Source organism: Paroedura picta, chromosome 3 (assembly GCF_049243985.1).
Source record: "Paroedura picta isolate Pp20150507F chromosome 3, Ppicta_v3.0, whole genome shotgun sequence".
NCBI lineage: Eukaryota > Metazoa > Chordata > Lepidosauria > Squamata > Gekkonidae > Paroedura > Paroedura picta.
Genome location: NC_135371.1, coordinates 36160228 through 36178171, shown reverse-complemented (window position 1 = coordinate 36178171; position 17944 = coordinate 36160228). Strand labels below are relative to the sequence as shown.

The following is a 17944-nucleotide window of genomic DNA, read 5'->3' as shown; positions in this document are numbered from 1 at the left end:
ACTTGCCAGCACAGCTTGTCCCTTATAGGGATGCTTACACGCTTTGGTGGACGCTGGTCACTTTTAATTATTTTTCACAACTAGGAAAGTGTCTATTAATTACTAACATGGACAGTTTTATTTTTCAGTGCTTTTGTGAACTGCAACTGAACTCAAAAGAACTGATTAGCTGTTTTAGCAAATAATTATATGGCATAATATGGCATAATTTGGATACTATGACACAGTTTGCTTATTTCCTACTGATTTACTTTTTCTATATATCTGTACTGATTCTTGTTCCATTTTGTCTGAGGAAGGGTGCCTGCACACGACAGCTCACACTTTGAATAAATCTTTGTTGGTCTTAAAGATGCTAGTGGACTCAGTTTTTGTTGTGCTACTTCAGGCTACCCACTTGAAACATTCCTTGTGAGGCATAGTCCTTTATCAGACAAAACATGCCCTGCTCGCATGTATGACACGTGATTCCATTTTTAAAAAATTCAGTCACTATAGCGTATTTGACACAATGTATGGGCATTAGACTCTTGTTTACATGTGGTATGAACACCTAAGTTAAAAAAAAACAAGGATAGATAGTTCACTTTTTCTTTTTGCCTTGGGCTTTGCAGTGTGTTTGTGTGTGAATTGTGTTGTACTGTTGTAGTTTGCTGGATTTGGTCAAATATCTGGATGTATTGGTAGAATCTTATGATTGTCAGATATGCTGTTTTTATTTCCATTATCGCCAGCCTTGAGTTCTTGCTTGGATTAAGGTGAAGTTTAAAAAGTACTAAACGTGTACTAAGCAAATACATATGAAAACAAAGGGATTACTTAATTTATGCAATCTTAATGAATGCCAATACAAATGCAAGATAATCCTTGGTAGAGACTTTATTACATACAAGTAAAATTATAAACTTAAATGTTCAATACAACAGCAAAAACAGAAGTCTACTAACACCAAAACAATACTCAATAGGCAAAAGCTGGCAACTTGGAATGGGGATGACAAAAGTGCTTTACAAAGTTGTCAAGAGAACCAATACCATCTTTTTATTAACTAGAAGAATGCTGGTGTGCTTGCTCTCCTACAAAGTTCCTCATTGAGTAGTCTTTCAGGTCTCCGTGATCATCCACAACTGATCATACAACTCCTGAATTCCTTAAAGAAAGCCTTTAAAAAATTCAAACCAAGTAAACTTTCCCCACATTTTATATGGACTGAAAGACTGTTTTTTTTTTTAATGGAATAGCAATGCATACACCATTTTCTTTAAAACTCTTCCACCTGTCTGTTTGTTGTTCTTTTCAAGCTGGTGGGAAAAGGCTCCCAAATTTGACAAACCAGTTACAATACATGCATTATCAAACCATGCACAGATCTTTTTCATAGGATTGTGCCTAAGAGCCACTGCACGTTCCTGCTGTCCAACTTGACATTCTATTTTTTGTAAGCAGGTAGCACAGCTATTTGTCTTTATGAACTAAAATTCAACAGACGATAAATATTCTGGTCTGAATCAATCCTGTGACCAAAAGCAAAACCAGCAAATGTGAAAAGAACTACAGTGTTTTTTCAAGTCTTATTCTAAATCAGAACAATGACTACAGACGATAGGGCTGATAGAACATATACTCAGCCCTATGAACAGTAGCAATATACATGGCACAAACAAAGTAAACATAAAATAAACAGGGACTTATTTGAGGTAGCAGGTAAGAACATAGGTGGCACTAGTGAGCTTCTAGCCATGAACAGTCACAATGTTGCCTTGTTGCCCATTGCCACAATGTTAAAAAAACCAAAACAGTGCTTTCTCATTTGGCAAAATGTTTTCATTCAAGGAACCCTTGTGATATCCCCACATGGCTATAATTCAAGGAAACAGTCTTCAGGAACTTGAAACAACAATACCCGCAGAACAGTTACGCCTTCTGCAATGGGGGTGGGAGGAAATACAGTCAGCCTTGCTTTTTCTCAGAACAGGTAACTTCCCTGTGACTATGAAAAGAAGTTTATATTTGCACCCATGCTGAAATAAGAGTCTGATTTACAGGCAAAGAAATGGATTACTGGTTTCGCCTTTTTACTTAACCCATAGAGTCCTTTAAGAAATTCTGGGTACAATGTTTCCCCTCCATCCCATCCCAATGGATCCTTGAATCACTGTGGTTGCTTGCTCACTTGTATCTTCTGCTCATTCAAGAGTAAAACTTCAGGCAGTCATGTTGCAAAGAGCCTTCAGAGACTCAGAAGGACGTGGGAAGTTATCACTTTGATTTTGCCTCTTCAGTTTTTTCTGCATTGCGTTTCAGAAGAAACACAGCAGCATGGAGTCCCCCAACATTCACCCAAATTGTGTGAGACTTTCGCCATATGTGTCCCAGTTTGGACAAGGCCTGTAATATAAAATAATGCAACAGTGTCTAGCAGACATCAAGGTTACAGAAGTTTTCTATTTTAAACTGCAGTAGTAAATGTGACTGAATCTCAACCTTATTTCAAGCACTTAACTGAAACTTGTTGTTTTCCTACCATGATCAAATATAAGGTCATCCAGAAAGCCATTCACATTGTGCCCCATTTTCTTTAGAAAATCCCCTTTATCTTCAGCTTTGAAATAAATCACAGGCTGCAGCACATTTAAGACAGCAGCTGGATATTAAAAATGGGAATGCCAAGGGCACTACAGTTTAGTGATCAACACTCCCCTTTGCCACCCTCCCATAAATCCTCATTTATGTTGGGAATATTTCTTGCCACACATTTGTTCTGAACAGGATGAAACCTTTTCCACCATCAAATGTCAGTGGTACAGTGCAAAATCATTACAATGAGCACCTGAGGACAGCCTGCTGCTACCTACCTTGGCAAAACATTTCCTATCTTGAGTCAGCAACACAGCTCTGCCAGTTTTTGGCTTGCAGATCCGACCCATCTCCATTAGGCAGGCCGGGTAGAGATCCCAATTTTTCTTCTTAGACCCAATTCTACAGTGGAATTGAGAAACAGCAGCAAGTGAACGGAGTTCACGTTCAGTATTTTTCACCATTGCAAGCCTATTTCTTTCTGCAGTCATATACAGCAATATAACCACCCTTGCTTTTTCTCAGAAAGGGTCATCTATGAAAATGAGTTTACATTTGCACCCAGCTGAAACATGTCTGATTTACAGGCAAAGAAAGATATATATCTCAGCCTTCTCGGCATGTTTAGGCAGCTAATGACCCACAGCAAACATTAACACAATCATACTTATTAATTCTTCGAATAATGTGGAGATCCTGATAAATTCTCATACTCGTGACTGCAAAGCACACTCTAAGAGCCACACAGTTTTTAAGAAGTCCAGAAAAGGGAACAGTGATTTCTATAATCTGAGACAGCATACATCCAGCCTATGGCCCTCAAAGCCTCCAGTCTTACATATATATTCATTCCACACACACCTGTAATGAAAATCATCCCTACTTTTCAATCCTCCCACCTTGTGTTTAAAAAGCTGTCTGAATTTGGGGGGGGGGGGATGACAACACATTAACTATGCAAGCTTGCACGCTGAGCGTAATTAAACAATACAACAACTCGCTTGGATGATTATACAAAACGCACAAGACCTAGACATAACAAGAGCTACATATATGTTGAAGTTCATAGAGCACATTTGAAGACTCATGGCTATATTGAACAGGTTTTAAAAACTTGATAACTTTAAATTAGAGAGCAAACGTAAATGACACAAATGTTCAATGAATCCTTACCTCTTTCCAAATGGCATATCTGTCACAATGACATCCACAGAGCCAGTTCTTAGTGGTAGACCGCAGATATCCCACTGTATATTATCTATGGGTTTGTTACCAGATAAGCTATTACGAATTAAAAACAAAAATCAGATTAAAAGTTACCATTTTAGAAAAAAGCTTCTTAAATCAAAATACTTGTCATATTTTTGTTATAGGAAACATTGGTAGAAAAGTATATGGACAAAAACAGCAGTTTATTTATATTTTTCATGCCGTATACAAAGGCTCGAAATTACAAACACATGTATCAAAAGGAAATAAAATTACAGTACAGAACAAAGGAAACAAACACAAACCAAACAGGCCAAGAAATTCAATACCTCCCAACCAACAAAAGTATCAATACCCATTGAAGACTCTTTGGAACAATAATGCTTTGCATTGCATTTACAAACAAGCCAGGGACAGCATCATTCCTCATCTCCTCTGGGAGGACATTCCATAGAAATGATTTAAAAAACCACTTGTGATTGAGCTGCGACTGAGCTGAGTACAGGAGGCATTGCTGGGAAAATCTGAACAAATACAATGTGGAAATAAACACTGCTCTGTATTTTCCTTGTTACCTTTCTTTGCTTTGAATTTGCTTCAGCAAAGAGGAGATATTATTTGCTGTTCTCTTCACAGCCTGTGGATTGTTATCCCCAGCAATGTGAAAGCAATTAGGCCATTCAGCAGCCCCCTAGCAATGAGAAAAACAGTGAACTTAGATTGTTTCATTGCTATTAATTTTCAATCTAAGATGGAAATTAGTACTACTTGTTTATATTGGCATTACATGGGAGGGGAGATGGAGAGGGGGAAAAAAGAGGATCAATCCTAAGTATCACTAGCTATACTACTTCAGCTTTCAAAATGCAACAGTACCTCTATTGGTATGGCACCTGTTCCACACATTGGATCAATTATTATATCAGCTGGCTGAGGATCACAAAGCCTAAAAACAAATCAAATCAAGGAAAATTAGTGTTGAAAAAGAAAACTTACCTATGTCTGTATAATAAATGAAACCAAAACAATTCAAATAGTGCCATGTCTTAAAAAAAACAAGATTTTAAAACCACCATATTTGAATTTCAGTGCCACCACTATTCCTGTGCAACTCAACAGCAGTGATATTGAGATCTCTTCAAAAGTATGTTTGACTTAATAAAGCACTTTTAATAAGCAGAAGAAATTATTACGACAACTTTATAATGAACATCCTATAGATTATGTTCTTCTCTAACTAAATCCCACAATTTTTTTTTTCTTGAATTTAAGATGAGAAGGAATTCCACACTGTGCAATGCACTGGAGCACACCCAGGCTGCAATCCAGACCCCAAAGAGTAAAATAGAAATTATTTCTAGCAGACTGCTTAAGACGGAACTTAACTCTGGTAGACTTGCCCAGTTCAAGACACATTGACAGGATCTTCAAATAAGCAGTGTTTGGCATCAAGCAGCAGAACATACACAAATACATTTAAAGTACACTGTATATTTAAGAGACCTCCATCTGTTATGACTCCTAAATAATTCTTGATATTTACCTGAGCATACCATAAGCTAGAGTAGAACGAAGGGTTGTGGGACCAAAATGTGTAATATTTCTTCTATGAAGACTCTCCTCTGTTAAGGCAATTCCCACTACAACTTCATTGTTGTGAATGTTCAGAAGGACCTGTATGGAAATTCACAGAACAATTAAGGCATACTTCACCATAAGCACAGGAGTACCTACAAGCAGGAATTCCCAGTTTATCTCCTTCAGCTTAAGCCCTCTTCCTTAATTCAAAAAATGAAATCTTGTCTTTCAGGTACTCTTGAATACTGGCAGGGATCTAGCTGATCCACCAACTTTCATTTCTAAATTGTCCATGCCTGTTCCTTGTGACATCTGTATGATAGCTAACCTAGAAGACCCAATAAACCTGGCCCCACTACAGATTCTCATCTATCTTCCTATGTATTCAAAAGAAAATCAGGATTCGATGCCTGAAAATCCTTAGCTAAAATGAAGAAGCCACTGCTCAAACGCCATCATTTTATCCTGTGAAATAAGCTGAAGGTAGAATAGAACCAACATCTATTCTTGTTGGGCGAATGCCCAGTTGTTTATTTTTATTTATTATTAAGTTTATACCCTGCCCCTCTCGAAAAGTCGTCTCAGGGCGGCTTACACATAAGGCAAACAGCCTTTACAATAATAAATACAATAAAAACACTAAAACACCAATCCACAAATCCTGTAATACAGTGGTCCCCAACCTTTTTATCACCGGGGACTGGTCAACGCTTGATAATTTTACTGAGGCCTGGGTGGGGTAGTCTTCTGCCAAGGGACGTCGCTGTTGCCGCATGAGCCCCTGCTCCACTTGCTTTCCCGCTCGCACCCCTGACTTCCCGCTGCCCACTGGGGGGTGCGGCCAGCATCAGCTACGCAATGCCATGCTGAGGGGGAGCCCCAGTCATGGCGGCTGCTGGAGAGCACCAAAGGTGACCTGGTGGCAGAGTGGCAGGGCAGACTCTGAGGCAGCAGCTAGGGAGGAGGACGAGGAGTAGCCGTGGCCCGGTACCAACTGATCTACAGACCAGTACTAGTCCCCGGAGCGGGTGGCCTCAGCAGTTTTTCAGTAATAGAGTGTTTGGAAAGATTCAAGTCTATAATGTCATCATATCCCCCCCCTCCCCACCAAAAAATACAGTTGTATTGTACCTCCACATCAAAATTGGTCATATCTGCTTTCCACTGGAAAAAATCTTGCACAGCTCCTCCAAAATCTCTTGCTGCCTCATTCGATGTAAAGCTGTGATTTTCACCAGCTCTGTTGCATGTCACCCGGAACTTTAGCACCTGACTTCCCCTAGCACTCTTCTTGCAGTCACCAGATGCATTTTCATCATTGAATGCTCGCCCTTCTTTAAAATCATTCTTATTAAGCTGTGCCATTTCATCTGTTTTTTGTGGATCCTGAATTTCAGCAGACACCATGCCTGAAATATTTTGCAGAGGCTCATTGAAACCTTTCACAGTTTGCTCTCCTTTCATGTCACCTTCCAGTTTCTGTTTATTTGCATTACTCTGTTGATTGTCTTTTTTCTGTCTTGTTTTCTTTTTCTTAAGGTTTGTATTTAGTTTCCATACTTGCAAAGGGTCACTCCAAGGCAGTTTCTTAGCTAGATCTTCTAAATCCTTTAGAGTTTCCTCCTGTAACAGGTCAGAATAATAAGCTTCCCATAAAACAAGTATTTAGCCATTCATAATTTTTGTTAATTTACTGAAGAGCCGTTTTTGTACTCCCTTTTTACGACCCAAAGGAGTCTCAAAGCGGCTTACAATCGCCTACCCTTCCTCTCCTCACAAAAGACCCCCCCCCCCCGTGAGATAGGTGCAGCTGAGAGAGCTGTGACTGGCCCAAGGTCACTCAGCTGGCAGCATGAGAAGGTTTGGGGAATCAAACCTGGTTTTCCACATCAGAGGCCACCACTCCTAACCACTACACCAAACTGGCTCTCAAGAGAAGAGAAAAAGAACAATATTACCAGTTAAATAACATTCCATTTAACTATTATTAAAGGGATACATGTGTCTCCAAGCAACTGATAACTCTAAATGTTACTGAAGTTTCCAAAAGATTACAAAGCACCTTGTCATATGGAGGGCATGTAGCAAGGAAAAAGAATCTTGTGGATTTCTCTGCGATATGGATTGATATATTGTGACAGAAACTTTCATAGGCAAAATATCAACATTTCCAAATGCATGAAGAGGGTAAAGTGGTAGGCATGTGTACATGGTTTTATAAAGTATTATTATTGAAATGAAATATCTGACCATAAACAGAGTTAATACGGAAATATAACAGGACTTATCAAATATGAACGTGAAAGTTATTACAGCACAAAAGATAAGTGCAGCAAAAACAAATAACCTTTTTGCAATAAAATAATAATCCATCATTCAAATGCTGAGATGGAGTTCAATCTACAAGAAACTTTTCAGCACTGATAATTCTAGAAGAAATGACATTTTAAGATAGACATAATAAAGAACTCCCACTTTCAATATGTCAAACTCCCTGGTTTCCCTTTTAAAAAAAAGGAAATGATGTTCCAATGCTAGAATTTCCTTTACTGCTATTTTTCTAATTTAAAGAAAATACTTCATTCAAGTTTCAGGAAAAAAAATATAACTTACCTTTATTTCTTTGAACTGATAATCTTTGAACTCCTGAACTACAACAAATAAATTGTCCAGTGATCTTAACTGGTGTACCTAAATGAAATTAGAAACACTTTAAAAAGGGTTTTTTTTCTTCTATTGAAAACTTAGTACTGTTTTAAAAGTACTTTCTTCAAACTTCTGCCACACCTGAGCATAATTTTTTTAATGCAACTCTTTGATCCCATTCTGAAAATACTGTTTGCATATCTTTAAACAGCCCGTGGCGCCACGGACTAAATAATTTGTTAAGCCCCCTAGAGGTGGGCTTTGTCCGTGATGAGGAAGGGTCCGGGTTGGACCCTTCCTCACGACAGACAATCGGAGGGACCAATCGGCAGGCGCAAAGCGCCTGCCGATTGGTCCCTCCGATTCCCAGGCTGAGCAACTGCGAGCCGCGCACAGCGCGGCTCGCAGTTGCTCCCGGACTGACGCGGTGAGAGGCGTGAAGCGCCTCTCGCCGCGTCAGACCGCCGCCCGAGGGAACCCCCAGCAGTCGCGCGAAGCGCGGCTGCTGGGGGTTCCCTCCCTGCCGGACTCACGCGCCTTTCAAAACCCCTTTTTATAAAGGGGCTTTGAAACTAGTATATACATAAACAGACACATCTTCCTAATCAAGCATGAATTAGTGCTGAGAAGACATTATAAAACCAAACCATTTGATTGCATTCTCCCATCCCCACTCTCTCCAATAATATGATTTACATTACTAACAGCTATCTTGTTCAAAAGACCTGTGAGAATCCAGGGGGTCTGCAACTGCTTGGTTCTCCCAGCCTACCTCTGCGGCTCCCATCAAAACCCCAGGGACAGCGAAGTCCTGAAGTGTACAGGGGAAGAGGTTTAAGCCCACCTTGTTCATCTTCCTCTCTTCTCAAGTATCTTCTCCACAACCTGGAGAAAACCTGGAGTCTCCTCCTGGCCTGCCACCTGGCCCCTTATATGGGCCAGGCTTAATTGTGCACATGCCCAAACAGATAGCTTGGCCAGCTTGGTCCTGGTACAGCTTGCATCTTCTTCAGTGATGCATGGGAGCCATATATTGTGTGGCCCAGCAGTGTCACACCTCCTGCCATTGGGGCAGACATAGAAGCAGTTCACAGTCCAATGTCCAGGACTCGGGTCATGGCCTCGTGTTGCAGCCTGAGTGAATTTGGGAAGACCAGCCTTGGACAAGAATACACTTTAAAAATACCTAGGTTACAGTTCTGCCATAAGTTACAATCAAGCACATTCATAAGCATGTAATTGAGAATACTGAAAGGATATAAATTACAGAAGATAAAATATTAGCCAAATTATATTTGCAAACCTGTGGAAGACTGACTGCGGGAATTTCAAAATAGATTTTTCCTCGATCCTTGCTAATTCTAGACTGGGACCCTAGTTTCTCTTGCACTTCATCTGCAGCAGTCAGCTCAAAGCCAGTTGGTACAGTAGCTCCAATGGTGACCACAATATTTTCATAGCCTGCATATGGATTGGCTTCCTTGTCCTCCCCAAGCTGTTTACATCTAGCACCAATGTTCATTTCAGAGAATGCATCTACAGTCTTTTCAACTTCAGACATACTGGCAACACGTAGAGCCTCCACACTGGCTGATTATGTCTCTGGCACTCCTGTGAAAAAAACACAGAAAACATTTCAAACAAATCACTTGTTGAGGGTTCTGAAAAGAGATCAAGCTAAGACCCCCACAACTGCACATTTGTATGCTCAGACTGATTTTATGCAGCCCTACTGATTCTGGTGGCGGTGGGGAGGAGGGTTTACTCCTAAGCGTCCATAGAACTACAGCCTCGGAAATAGCTGCAAACAATCTCTCCCCTCTCCTATCATTACTCTGAACACAAAAAAGGGATTTGCAGAGTACTTCAAAGACTTTGTGGACACAGTGGGAAACAGTCCTGAAGTAACTGCCCTTTTTAGTTCAACTATATTATCACATGAAAAGGGCAAGGAAAGGAACAGGTGGGGCACCAGTTTACCTTTTCACTAATACATAAATACAACTAAAGGCTTTTTAAATAAAGCAAATTATCAATGCTACCAGATCCAGGCAATGGACAACATTTAACAACTTTAATCAACATTAACAGACACTGAAATGGGCAGTCATCCCCCCCCCAAAAAATGAGCAGCTGCCCTAAGAAAACAGGTATTATAACAAAAAGTAACAAAAAAAAACACTATCCCCAAACGTCTTTAGAAACCTTTCTACAAAGCCCAGTATCAAAAATCAAGTCAACCTCATATACAAAGAGAGACAGCGAGAGAGAAAGAAAGAAATTGCTACCAAAGGAGTCGTAAAGCCTCCAAAGCCGGCGTTTTAAAACACCTCCTGGAAATCCTTTCCACTTTCCAGGCGAGGCTACTCTTTGGCTTTACAGGAGAACCGTGGCAGAAGCGGATCAAGGGAAGAATACCGGATCGCAGTACCTGTTCTCCAGAGCCCGCTTGGCGTCGCGGTCCGCCCGTCTACTAGTCGGCGAAATAAGTCGTTGGAGACCGTTGGGGGTGGGGGGGGAGAGGGTCACGGGGCTGGCGACGGTTCCCTCCGTTAGTCGACCGAACGAAACTCCCCAGCACGCGAGACATCGAGGGATTCTGTTTCCGTTAAAGGTAACGTCGCCAACGAACACTTCCGGGCGAATGAAATGAATGAGGGGAGGGAGCTTTCCTTCCCCTCCCACCTAGCAGCGCAGGGATGGCTCTTGTCTGCCACCTGGAGGCCGGCTTGTGCTTTGCGGGTTTTTCCGCCCTGTGTTGCTATGGGAACTAGAGCATTTGCCCCGGACCTCCTGGCCTAGGCCGGAGCCAGCTGGCATGCTCGCCGCCTTTAATGAACGAGGTGTTTATCCCGTTCATTCTCCGAACGGCCTTTGGGTCCTCTCCCTTCACTCCTGTGTTACAATTAGATTTAGATGCTTGGAAGAGCCTTTTGCTGAGGCTTCAACATCGTGTTGCCATAGGATTTTACTGGGGAAGGGGCCTAGAGCTGTGTGTTTTCTAGACCATGACCCATAACCATTCTTAAGAATACGCGCATACATTTCCATTGAAATCCGTGAGGTTTGCTTCAAAGAGTCACAGAAAAGATAACATATGTATATATACACACATTTCAAAGTTAATAGACCAGCAGTCCTTTTTGCTATTATATGTAGTTGATTTTCTGCATGATGCTCCTCTACCAGAAGCGACTAAAACCGACAATACAAGTTAAAGGTCCCAGGGAGAGTCTTTCTTATGAGATGGTTTGAGGACCGTACAGTTGACAGGGAGCCACATGGGTAGAGCTGTGCTCTGCATATTAAAAAAAAATGTTGCCAGGATCTTAAAACAGTGCAAAGAGTATGTCTCTGTGTTAGAAAGGAAGTGTTTAAGACACCAGACCATCACAGTGTCTTGTCAACTAGTCTGCATATACAATATTATCCTTCAGGATAATCAATCCAGAATTCTGCTTCCCTGTTCATTCAATAAAATGGTTTATAGCTAATACTTCATATAGACAGCTAGCCTAAATGCCATTGTTTCCCATCCTGTGATGTACATCTGTCTCCCTTTAGATAGAGAGACAATAAGGGAATATGCTAGTTTCTACAAGGAACTAGTAACTACAAGGAAATTATTTCTTGAGACTTTAGGAGGCAGAACAGCTGTCCAGGGCTAGGATGAAAGATATTTGGCTGCTTATCACTTCCCCAGTGCTAGTCAATTTCATATTTTAATGGTGAAGTCCCAATATCTTTGGATACTTAAATCTAGTGAATGGAGTTGTGAGCAGGCAAGACAGATAGTTTCATGTTCCCTTTTTTGCCCCAGGCACCGACAGGGCCTAGTTGGGCCTGGGCTGTCAGGAAGGGAAGGGTTGGGCCACCCTGCCCCAGATCCTCCCTACACACAGCCATTGTCCTGGAAAGGACAAAGCCCCAGGCAGCTCCACCGTACTGCGCAGCATTGCAGAACCACCTCAGGCATTTGTTTTGTTTAGGAATGTGGTATAGCGTCCAAATGCAATCCTGCATTTGGAAGCAACAACAACAAAACGGGCTCCTGCCACCCCGCCACTGCAGTGGCTCCCATACAGGAGCACAAATCCAGGGAAGATGGGGAGCAACGGCCAAAATGCTCTCCCATGTGGGAGCAGGAAGACTTGAGGCAACCTGTCATGGCTCAAACACCCAGCAGAAGCCCGGCATGCCAGCCTGGATATAGAAAAGGTCTTGGATGACTTGATGCCATCTGACTTGCATGACTCAAGTTGGCCTGGTTGCTTGTTGCTGTTCCACAGCAGCCACCCTATGAAAGCTCATGTGGTGTAGTAGAGCAGGGTCTGTCAACGCTAAGGGGAATTGATCTCTGTAGATGGGAGATCTGTTGTGATTCTGGGAGCTCTCCAGCCCCAACCTGGAGGTTGGCAACCTTGGAATGAAAGAAGGGAAATGGGTGAGACTATGGAAAATGAAAAGAGGAAACAGTCAGTGAAAGAGAAATGAGATGCCTCCCACAAGTACTTGTGGGTTCCTCCTTGTAGAGTTATATTTGGAGAAGTGGGAAACCACTGCCTGAAGGGGTAGTTAAATTGTATTAAAAAGTAACTCAACTTCAGTCAGTTTTATCAAGTCAGTCTTCCCCAGTATAGTTTAACTTGTCTTCTCATAGTATTGGGGGCTTGATCACTGTGGATCAATCTACTCTTCCTGACAATAAGAGTAGCAGTGTAGCTTAATAATTATAATGACTACTTGGTGGGCCTTGAGTATCAGGAAATGCTTTTGTTCAGATACCCACCGGAGCTTGGAAGGGATACCATGCTGAAGGGGAAGGGCAGGTATGTGTCTGTGCAAAAAAAGAAAGGGCAGTTTTAGATACTGAAAGGGACAGCAGGAAGAAAAGCCTGGCAGCCAGTGAGTGATAGTCTGGAAGGACAGAGACATGAGGAGGCAGTGATGGCATAACATCACTCCAAACAGTGGTGGAAGAAAAACATTAGAGTGGCCTTGCCCTAGGATGTCAACCATGTGGCATGCCTGTAGGAGAGTCACACTTCACAACCTAGCCAAGTCCTGGAAACAATGAGGGAAACATTATCAGGGCAGCACTCCATCATTGTCTCTGCTGCCACAGATGTTCTTGGAACCTCTTCCACTTAGCAGTGCCCTGTCCTGTTCATGGCACCACTGGTGGACTGGTTTCTATGTCCTCAGGCCAGGCTCATCCACTTCTATTATGCTATAACGTTTTACACACGCACATACTGGTAACACCTGTAATGGCATATCTGCAATGCTCTAATGATCCATATTATGCTACCTTCTTTACTTTGTTAGCAGTTCCTAATGATTTTCATTGTCAGTAAAGGCTCTCACAGTAGACCTCTTAGTTTAACTCAAAGAATAGGGTTACTTAGTTATATTTGGCAGAGCAGCACAATGTTCACCATATGTGGGTGATTATGAGGTAAAAGGGGTTCTTTATACTAAATAGTTTTTTTAATTAAACAGAAATATAGTTTTATTAAATATGAAATCTTAATGGTTTTTGTGTAGCTGAAAAAACAAAACACTTTCCTTTAGACCAGTGGTTCTCAACCTGGGGGTCGGGACCCCTTTGGGGGTCAAATGACCCTTTCAGAGTGGTCGCACCAGGACAAGCAGCTTGGCCGGGGGGGGGGGGTGCCATCCACACAACAGCCTTGTGGGGTAGATCAAGATAGAGCGTTCATCTGCCTGGAGCAGTGGAAAAGAGCGAGATCGGCATGGTGGGACAAGAGGCAGAGCTGAACTGAGAAACCCCAGAAAAAAATCAATTTATATACAATCATGAGCAATGGATCTTCACGCCACTGGTCAGTTTTGGTTTAATTTCTATGAAAGAACACTTGCATAATTTTATGGTTGGGGGTCACCACAACATGAGGAACCGTATTAAAGGGTTGCGGCATTAGGAAGGTTGAGAACCACTACTTTAGACCATGGATTCCCAACCAAGGGTCCATGGACTCCTGGGGGTCTGTAGCCTTTCCCCTCCTGTCTTAACAGACTCAAACCATAAGGCCTCCTAAAATCTGCCTGTTAACGCAGGTGGCGATGTCACTTCTGGTGACATGTCACTTTCCAGGGGGGGTGGCAGGGAGATATAGCCAACTGACGATTTCCAGGGTTATTCAAAGCCTGAAAAATTATTTCAAGGGGTCCTCCATGATCAAAACGTTGAAAATGGATGTTTTAGGCTAATAGCTTCTTGGTTGCCAGATACATGCAGGTCTTTTTCATTTTTTGAAGTTCTCCAAATAGACCTTGCAACAAAGACTTATTTTCCTCATTTGCCAATCTTTTATGTGAAGAAAAACACAGGCTTCCCTTCACTATCCAGCACTTCACAGACAGACCATTCTTCTCTGTCCCAACTATTGCTTCCCTCCACTTCCACCCCAAAGCTGCAACAGAGTGGGTACAGGCAGTGGCCACTTTGGCCAGTACATCCATTTCATTTCCTGTCCCTCCTCTCCCTAGATATGCCAGTCCCCAGGTGGGACCTGGGTGATACTCCCCAGGTATGCCATTCTCTGTTCAAGGAGGGAAAGTGGTTGCAATCTTCCATTTTTATTTCTGGCTCACTATAAACAAATCAAGAAAAGCCAATACATGGCTACCCATAACACTTTGCATGACAGAAATAGGCCAACCGGCAGGCTCTATGTAAAGTCAGATTTCAGGGAGTGATATCCTACCTGTCACAGGTGTGATGCAATTATTTGCACAAAGAGGGCTGGGTGGTATGTTTTCCCCCACTCAAGCACAACTGGAACAAAGGAACAGGACCAGTGACAAATCTAATTGATTATCCTGTATTGTTTCACACTAATTTCTCTTCCTGGTAAACTAATCTTCTAGCAACATCTTCCTATCCTTAATTATTGGCACATCAAAATCCCATTAACAGAGGGTCCACATTTGGACTCCCCCTTCTCAACCAGAATGTAGATGTAGCCCACTCCCAAGGATGCACCCACAGTCTTTCACCAGCTCTGGAGGTTCCCCTAATGGCCCATTAAAGTTTCTTTATTAAAATCTGGTTTGCCCATTAATGAACATCCTTTTCTTTGGCATTGCTGGACAGAACTTCCGTACCTTACACCTAGCCCCAAGGTACAAAATGACCACAAAAAGAAAGCAGAGGCAACCATTTCTGTTCTTGTATTTGGCTCTACATTACGTGGGACTCGGCTGGCCAGGCTGCTTATTCTGGAACCCGTTCCTCAGCACATCAGATCGTAAATATGCATTTTATTGACCAGAAATTCTAAACCCTTATCGCAACCAATCATTCTTTTACTTTTCTCTGTATGGTTGATCTAGATTAAATTGTATATATGTTGTTAGGGACCATTTTTATTTGTTTTCAATAAAATTCTTTTTTATTAATTTTTAGGAATGACTCTAAGATTTCATGTCAGATACTCTCTTTATATACATAAGTGGAGTATATTGCTTGTTACCACCTCCCACATTGCTTATTTGTCTCCTAAAACTGCTAATTCCCCCATCATAAATTCAGGAGACAGGTCTATTTCTAGTAACACTGGAGATCCCCTGGTGTTTCAGCTCATCTCCAGGCAACAGAGATCAGTTCCCCAGGAGAAAATGGCTGCTTTGGAGGGTGGACTCCATAGTATTATACTGCACAGTAGTCTCTCCCTGCCCCCAAACCCTGCCCACTCCTGACTCCCAACCCAGAGCTGACAACCCTACATCTCCCCCTGCCACACTTAAAACTGTAAGCTCTGTGGCCAGGAACCTTTCTGTTGTTGCTTGTGCTGTAAAGTACCATACTCTCTGAATGCAGTGCATAAATAATAAATCATAAAAACGACTAGCAGTACAATCCAATACAAGCTTTTATATGGCTATTGCATCGTACTGGTATTTGCCTTTTGCTACAGCAAGAATTTATCTTCCACTTAAAAGTTCATTTAATATGCAACTCCATTTTTCAGATGCAATAAACTGGGGCTTGCAATATTGGAACCAGATGTTTTCAGCATTCCCGTCCATTAAAACATATTAGAGTACCATGCAATGGTTCAGAGGTTTCTGCCGTATATTTTTAAGGGCTGTCCTTTCTTCCAACCTTTTGGTAATATTTTCTGTACCAAAAATATATAATTTTTTGATGAGTGCTGAGGTTGAAGAAAATTATTAAACATTAGGAACAAATACATCAACAATAATAAATAATAGTAATTGGAATTTTGTTCCAGGTCAGGGTCAAACAAGTTTTTGTTTTAAGCATTATTTCTGGAGGATACCTATCATCAGCTTGCTTTTCCCTATAGCCAAAATGGTCCTTGTAAGCCCTTTAAAATGAGGTATGACTTCAGAAAAGTTAGTGAAATTTCAACTTGTGCCTTTGATATTGCATGTGATATAATTTAAATTTAAAACCATATATATTTCCCCTGCAGTTGATACAACGTGGTGGATGATACTGGATGGTCCACTAGAGGGCAGTCAGTCATGAACGTATATCAGTCATAAACCTAATGACAGTCTCAACAGTTCATATTCAATAACACTCTTAGAATTGAGATTTTAAACCTGCAGGGATCTTCAGCATGTGAAACTCAAAATTTCACTCTGTCAACATATATTTGAAAAGTTATGTAGCAGATCTGCCCAATAAATTTGACAATATGACTCACAAAATAATTATTCATGCTGTGACTGCGATGAAGTGATAGTCTGAAATGTTCGTCATATATTGGTTTCTTCTGTCTGTGATGCTTCCTTCGATGTGTTGACCCCAGGATCTGTGTGCCAGAGGGAGGTCTCTTCCTGCTGCAAGCAGACCGTGCTGGGATGGCTGTGCCTGCAGTCTGATTTAAACTGCACAGCAGGAGAAGCGGACCCCAGGATTTGCATGCCACCAATAGGCCTCTCCTCACTGCACTCAGATTCTGGCTGGGATGGCTTCTCTTGCAGCGCAGGTTAAACCACACTGCTGGAGAAACTGCTCCCAGAAACTGCTGAGCCTCAGCTAACATATTGCTCTCTGCGGCACAGCAGCTTCTGGGGCTGGCTTCTCCTGCAGCCTGGTTTAAACCAGGTTGCATGAGAAGTCAGCCTCAAGCATAGCCAGCAGATAAAGTCTGCTCCCCCCCTCCAGCACAGCTGATAGTCAGGCTGTCTTCTGCAGTCCCTTTAAACTTTAAACTTTAAAGGGACTTCAGTAGAAGCCCAACAAACAATTGAGAGGCGGGAACAATCTGTTCCTGCGTCTCTCATGTTTTTGGATCTGCTGTCAATTCCTGATTATATCTGGGATATTCTCAGGATCCCCCTCCCCCCAGTTTTCCCAAGAGAACCCAGATACATTTGGAAACCTGAAAATACAATAAGGTATTTTTCAGGTATATTTTTGGCTTGGGTAGATCTGAATGTACACCTCTAGCCTTAGATAGTGTTGAAAGGGGCTATACAGGTCATCTAGTCCACCCTTGTAGGATCAGCCTAAAGCATCCAGGACAAGTATCTGTCCAGCTGCTGCTTGAAGACCACCAGTGAGAGGGAGCTGGTTCATTTTGTCACTGGGAGACTCTCAAACTCTCTCTTCAGGGATTTGCTCCTTCTGAGATTTAGTCTATGGCAACTAAGAGGTTGTCCACTTGCTGGTTTCTAGTGGGATTAGTTTGTTCACTGGCTTGGCCATACTGTGAATCTTTCTTGTAACTATTTTTTTTTAATTTGCTGTTTTTTAATGGCACTCCCAGAATGGCTGGGGTATCCCAACTAACAGTAGAAGTTTTGGTTAAATATAGCATAACCTATATAATTCTATAGCAAAGCATCTAACTGCTGCTTAAAGAAACCAGTGACGAGGAGCTCACCACCTCCTTAGGCAGCCAGTTCTACTGCTGAACTAATCTGACTGTGA

The 17944-nt window shown here is 41.8% G+C and overlaps 1 protein-coding gene and 1 long non-coding RNA gene across 2 annotated transcripts in view; one reads left to right on the top strand and one right to left on the bottom strand.

Moving 5' to 3' along the window:
• Positions 1–864: 864 nt before the first annotated feature.
• On the bottom strand, positions 865–10643 carry THUMPD3 (THUMP domain 3 tRNA guanosine methyltransferase). Its single transcript, XM_077325277.1, has 10 exons — positions 10442–10643; positions 9314–9621; positions 7978–8055; positions 6496–6987; positions 5330–5460; positions 4663–4732; positions 4362–4477; positions 3751–3858; positions 2856–2979; positions 865–2388 (listed from the first exon to the last, which is right to left on the bottom strand). Exons 2-10 carry the CDS (start codon positions 9569–9571, stop codon positions 2260–2262), a joined length of 1506 nt encoding a protein of 501 aa, XP_077181392.1. The 5' UTR covers positions 9572–9621; positions 10442–10643; the 3' UTR covers positions 865–2259.
• Positions 10548–17944, top strand: part of LOC143831812 (uncharacterized) — a 33780-nt gene continuing 26383 nt past the window's right edge. Inside the window, exon 1 of the long non-coding RNA XR_013228975.1 lies at positions 10548–10624. This is a non-coding gene — a long non-coding RNA (uncharacterized LOC143831812). The remainder of the gene's footprint in view (positions 10625–17944) is intronic.

Coding starts and splice junctions, on each gene's coding strand:
- THUMPD3 (XM_077325277.1), bottom strand. CDS start 9,571: ATGTCTGAAGTTGAAAAGACTGTAGATGCATTCTCTGAAATGAACATT. Junction 8,056..9,313: donor CCGCAGTCAGTCTTCCACAG/GTTTGCAAATAT, acceptor AATTTCATTTAG/GTACACCAGTTAAGATCACT. Junction 4,733..5,329: donor CTAGCTTATGGTATGCTCAG/GTAAATATCAAG, acceptor ATTTGTTTTTAG/GCTTTGTGATCCTCAGCCAG.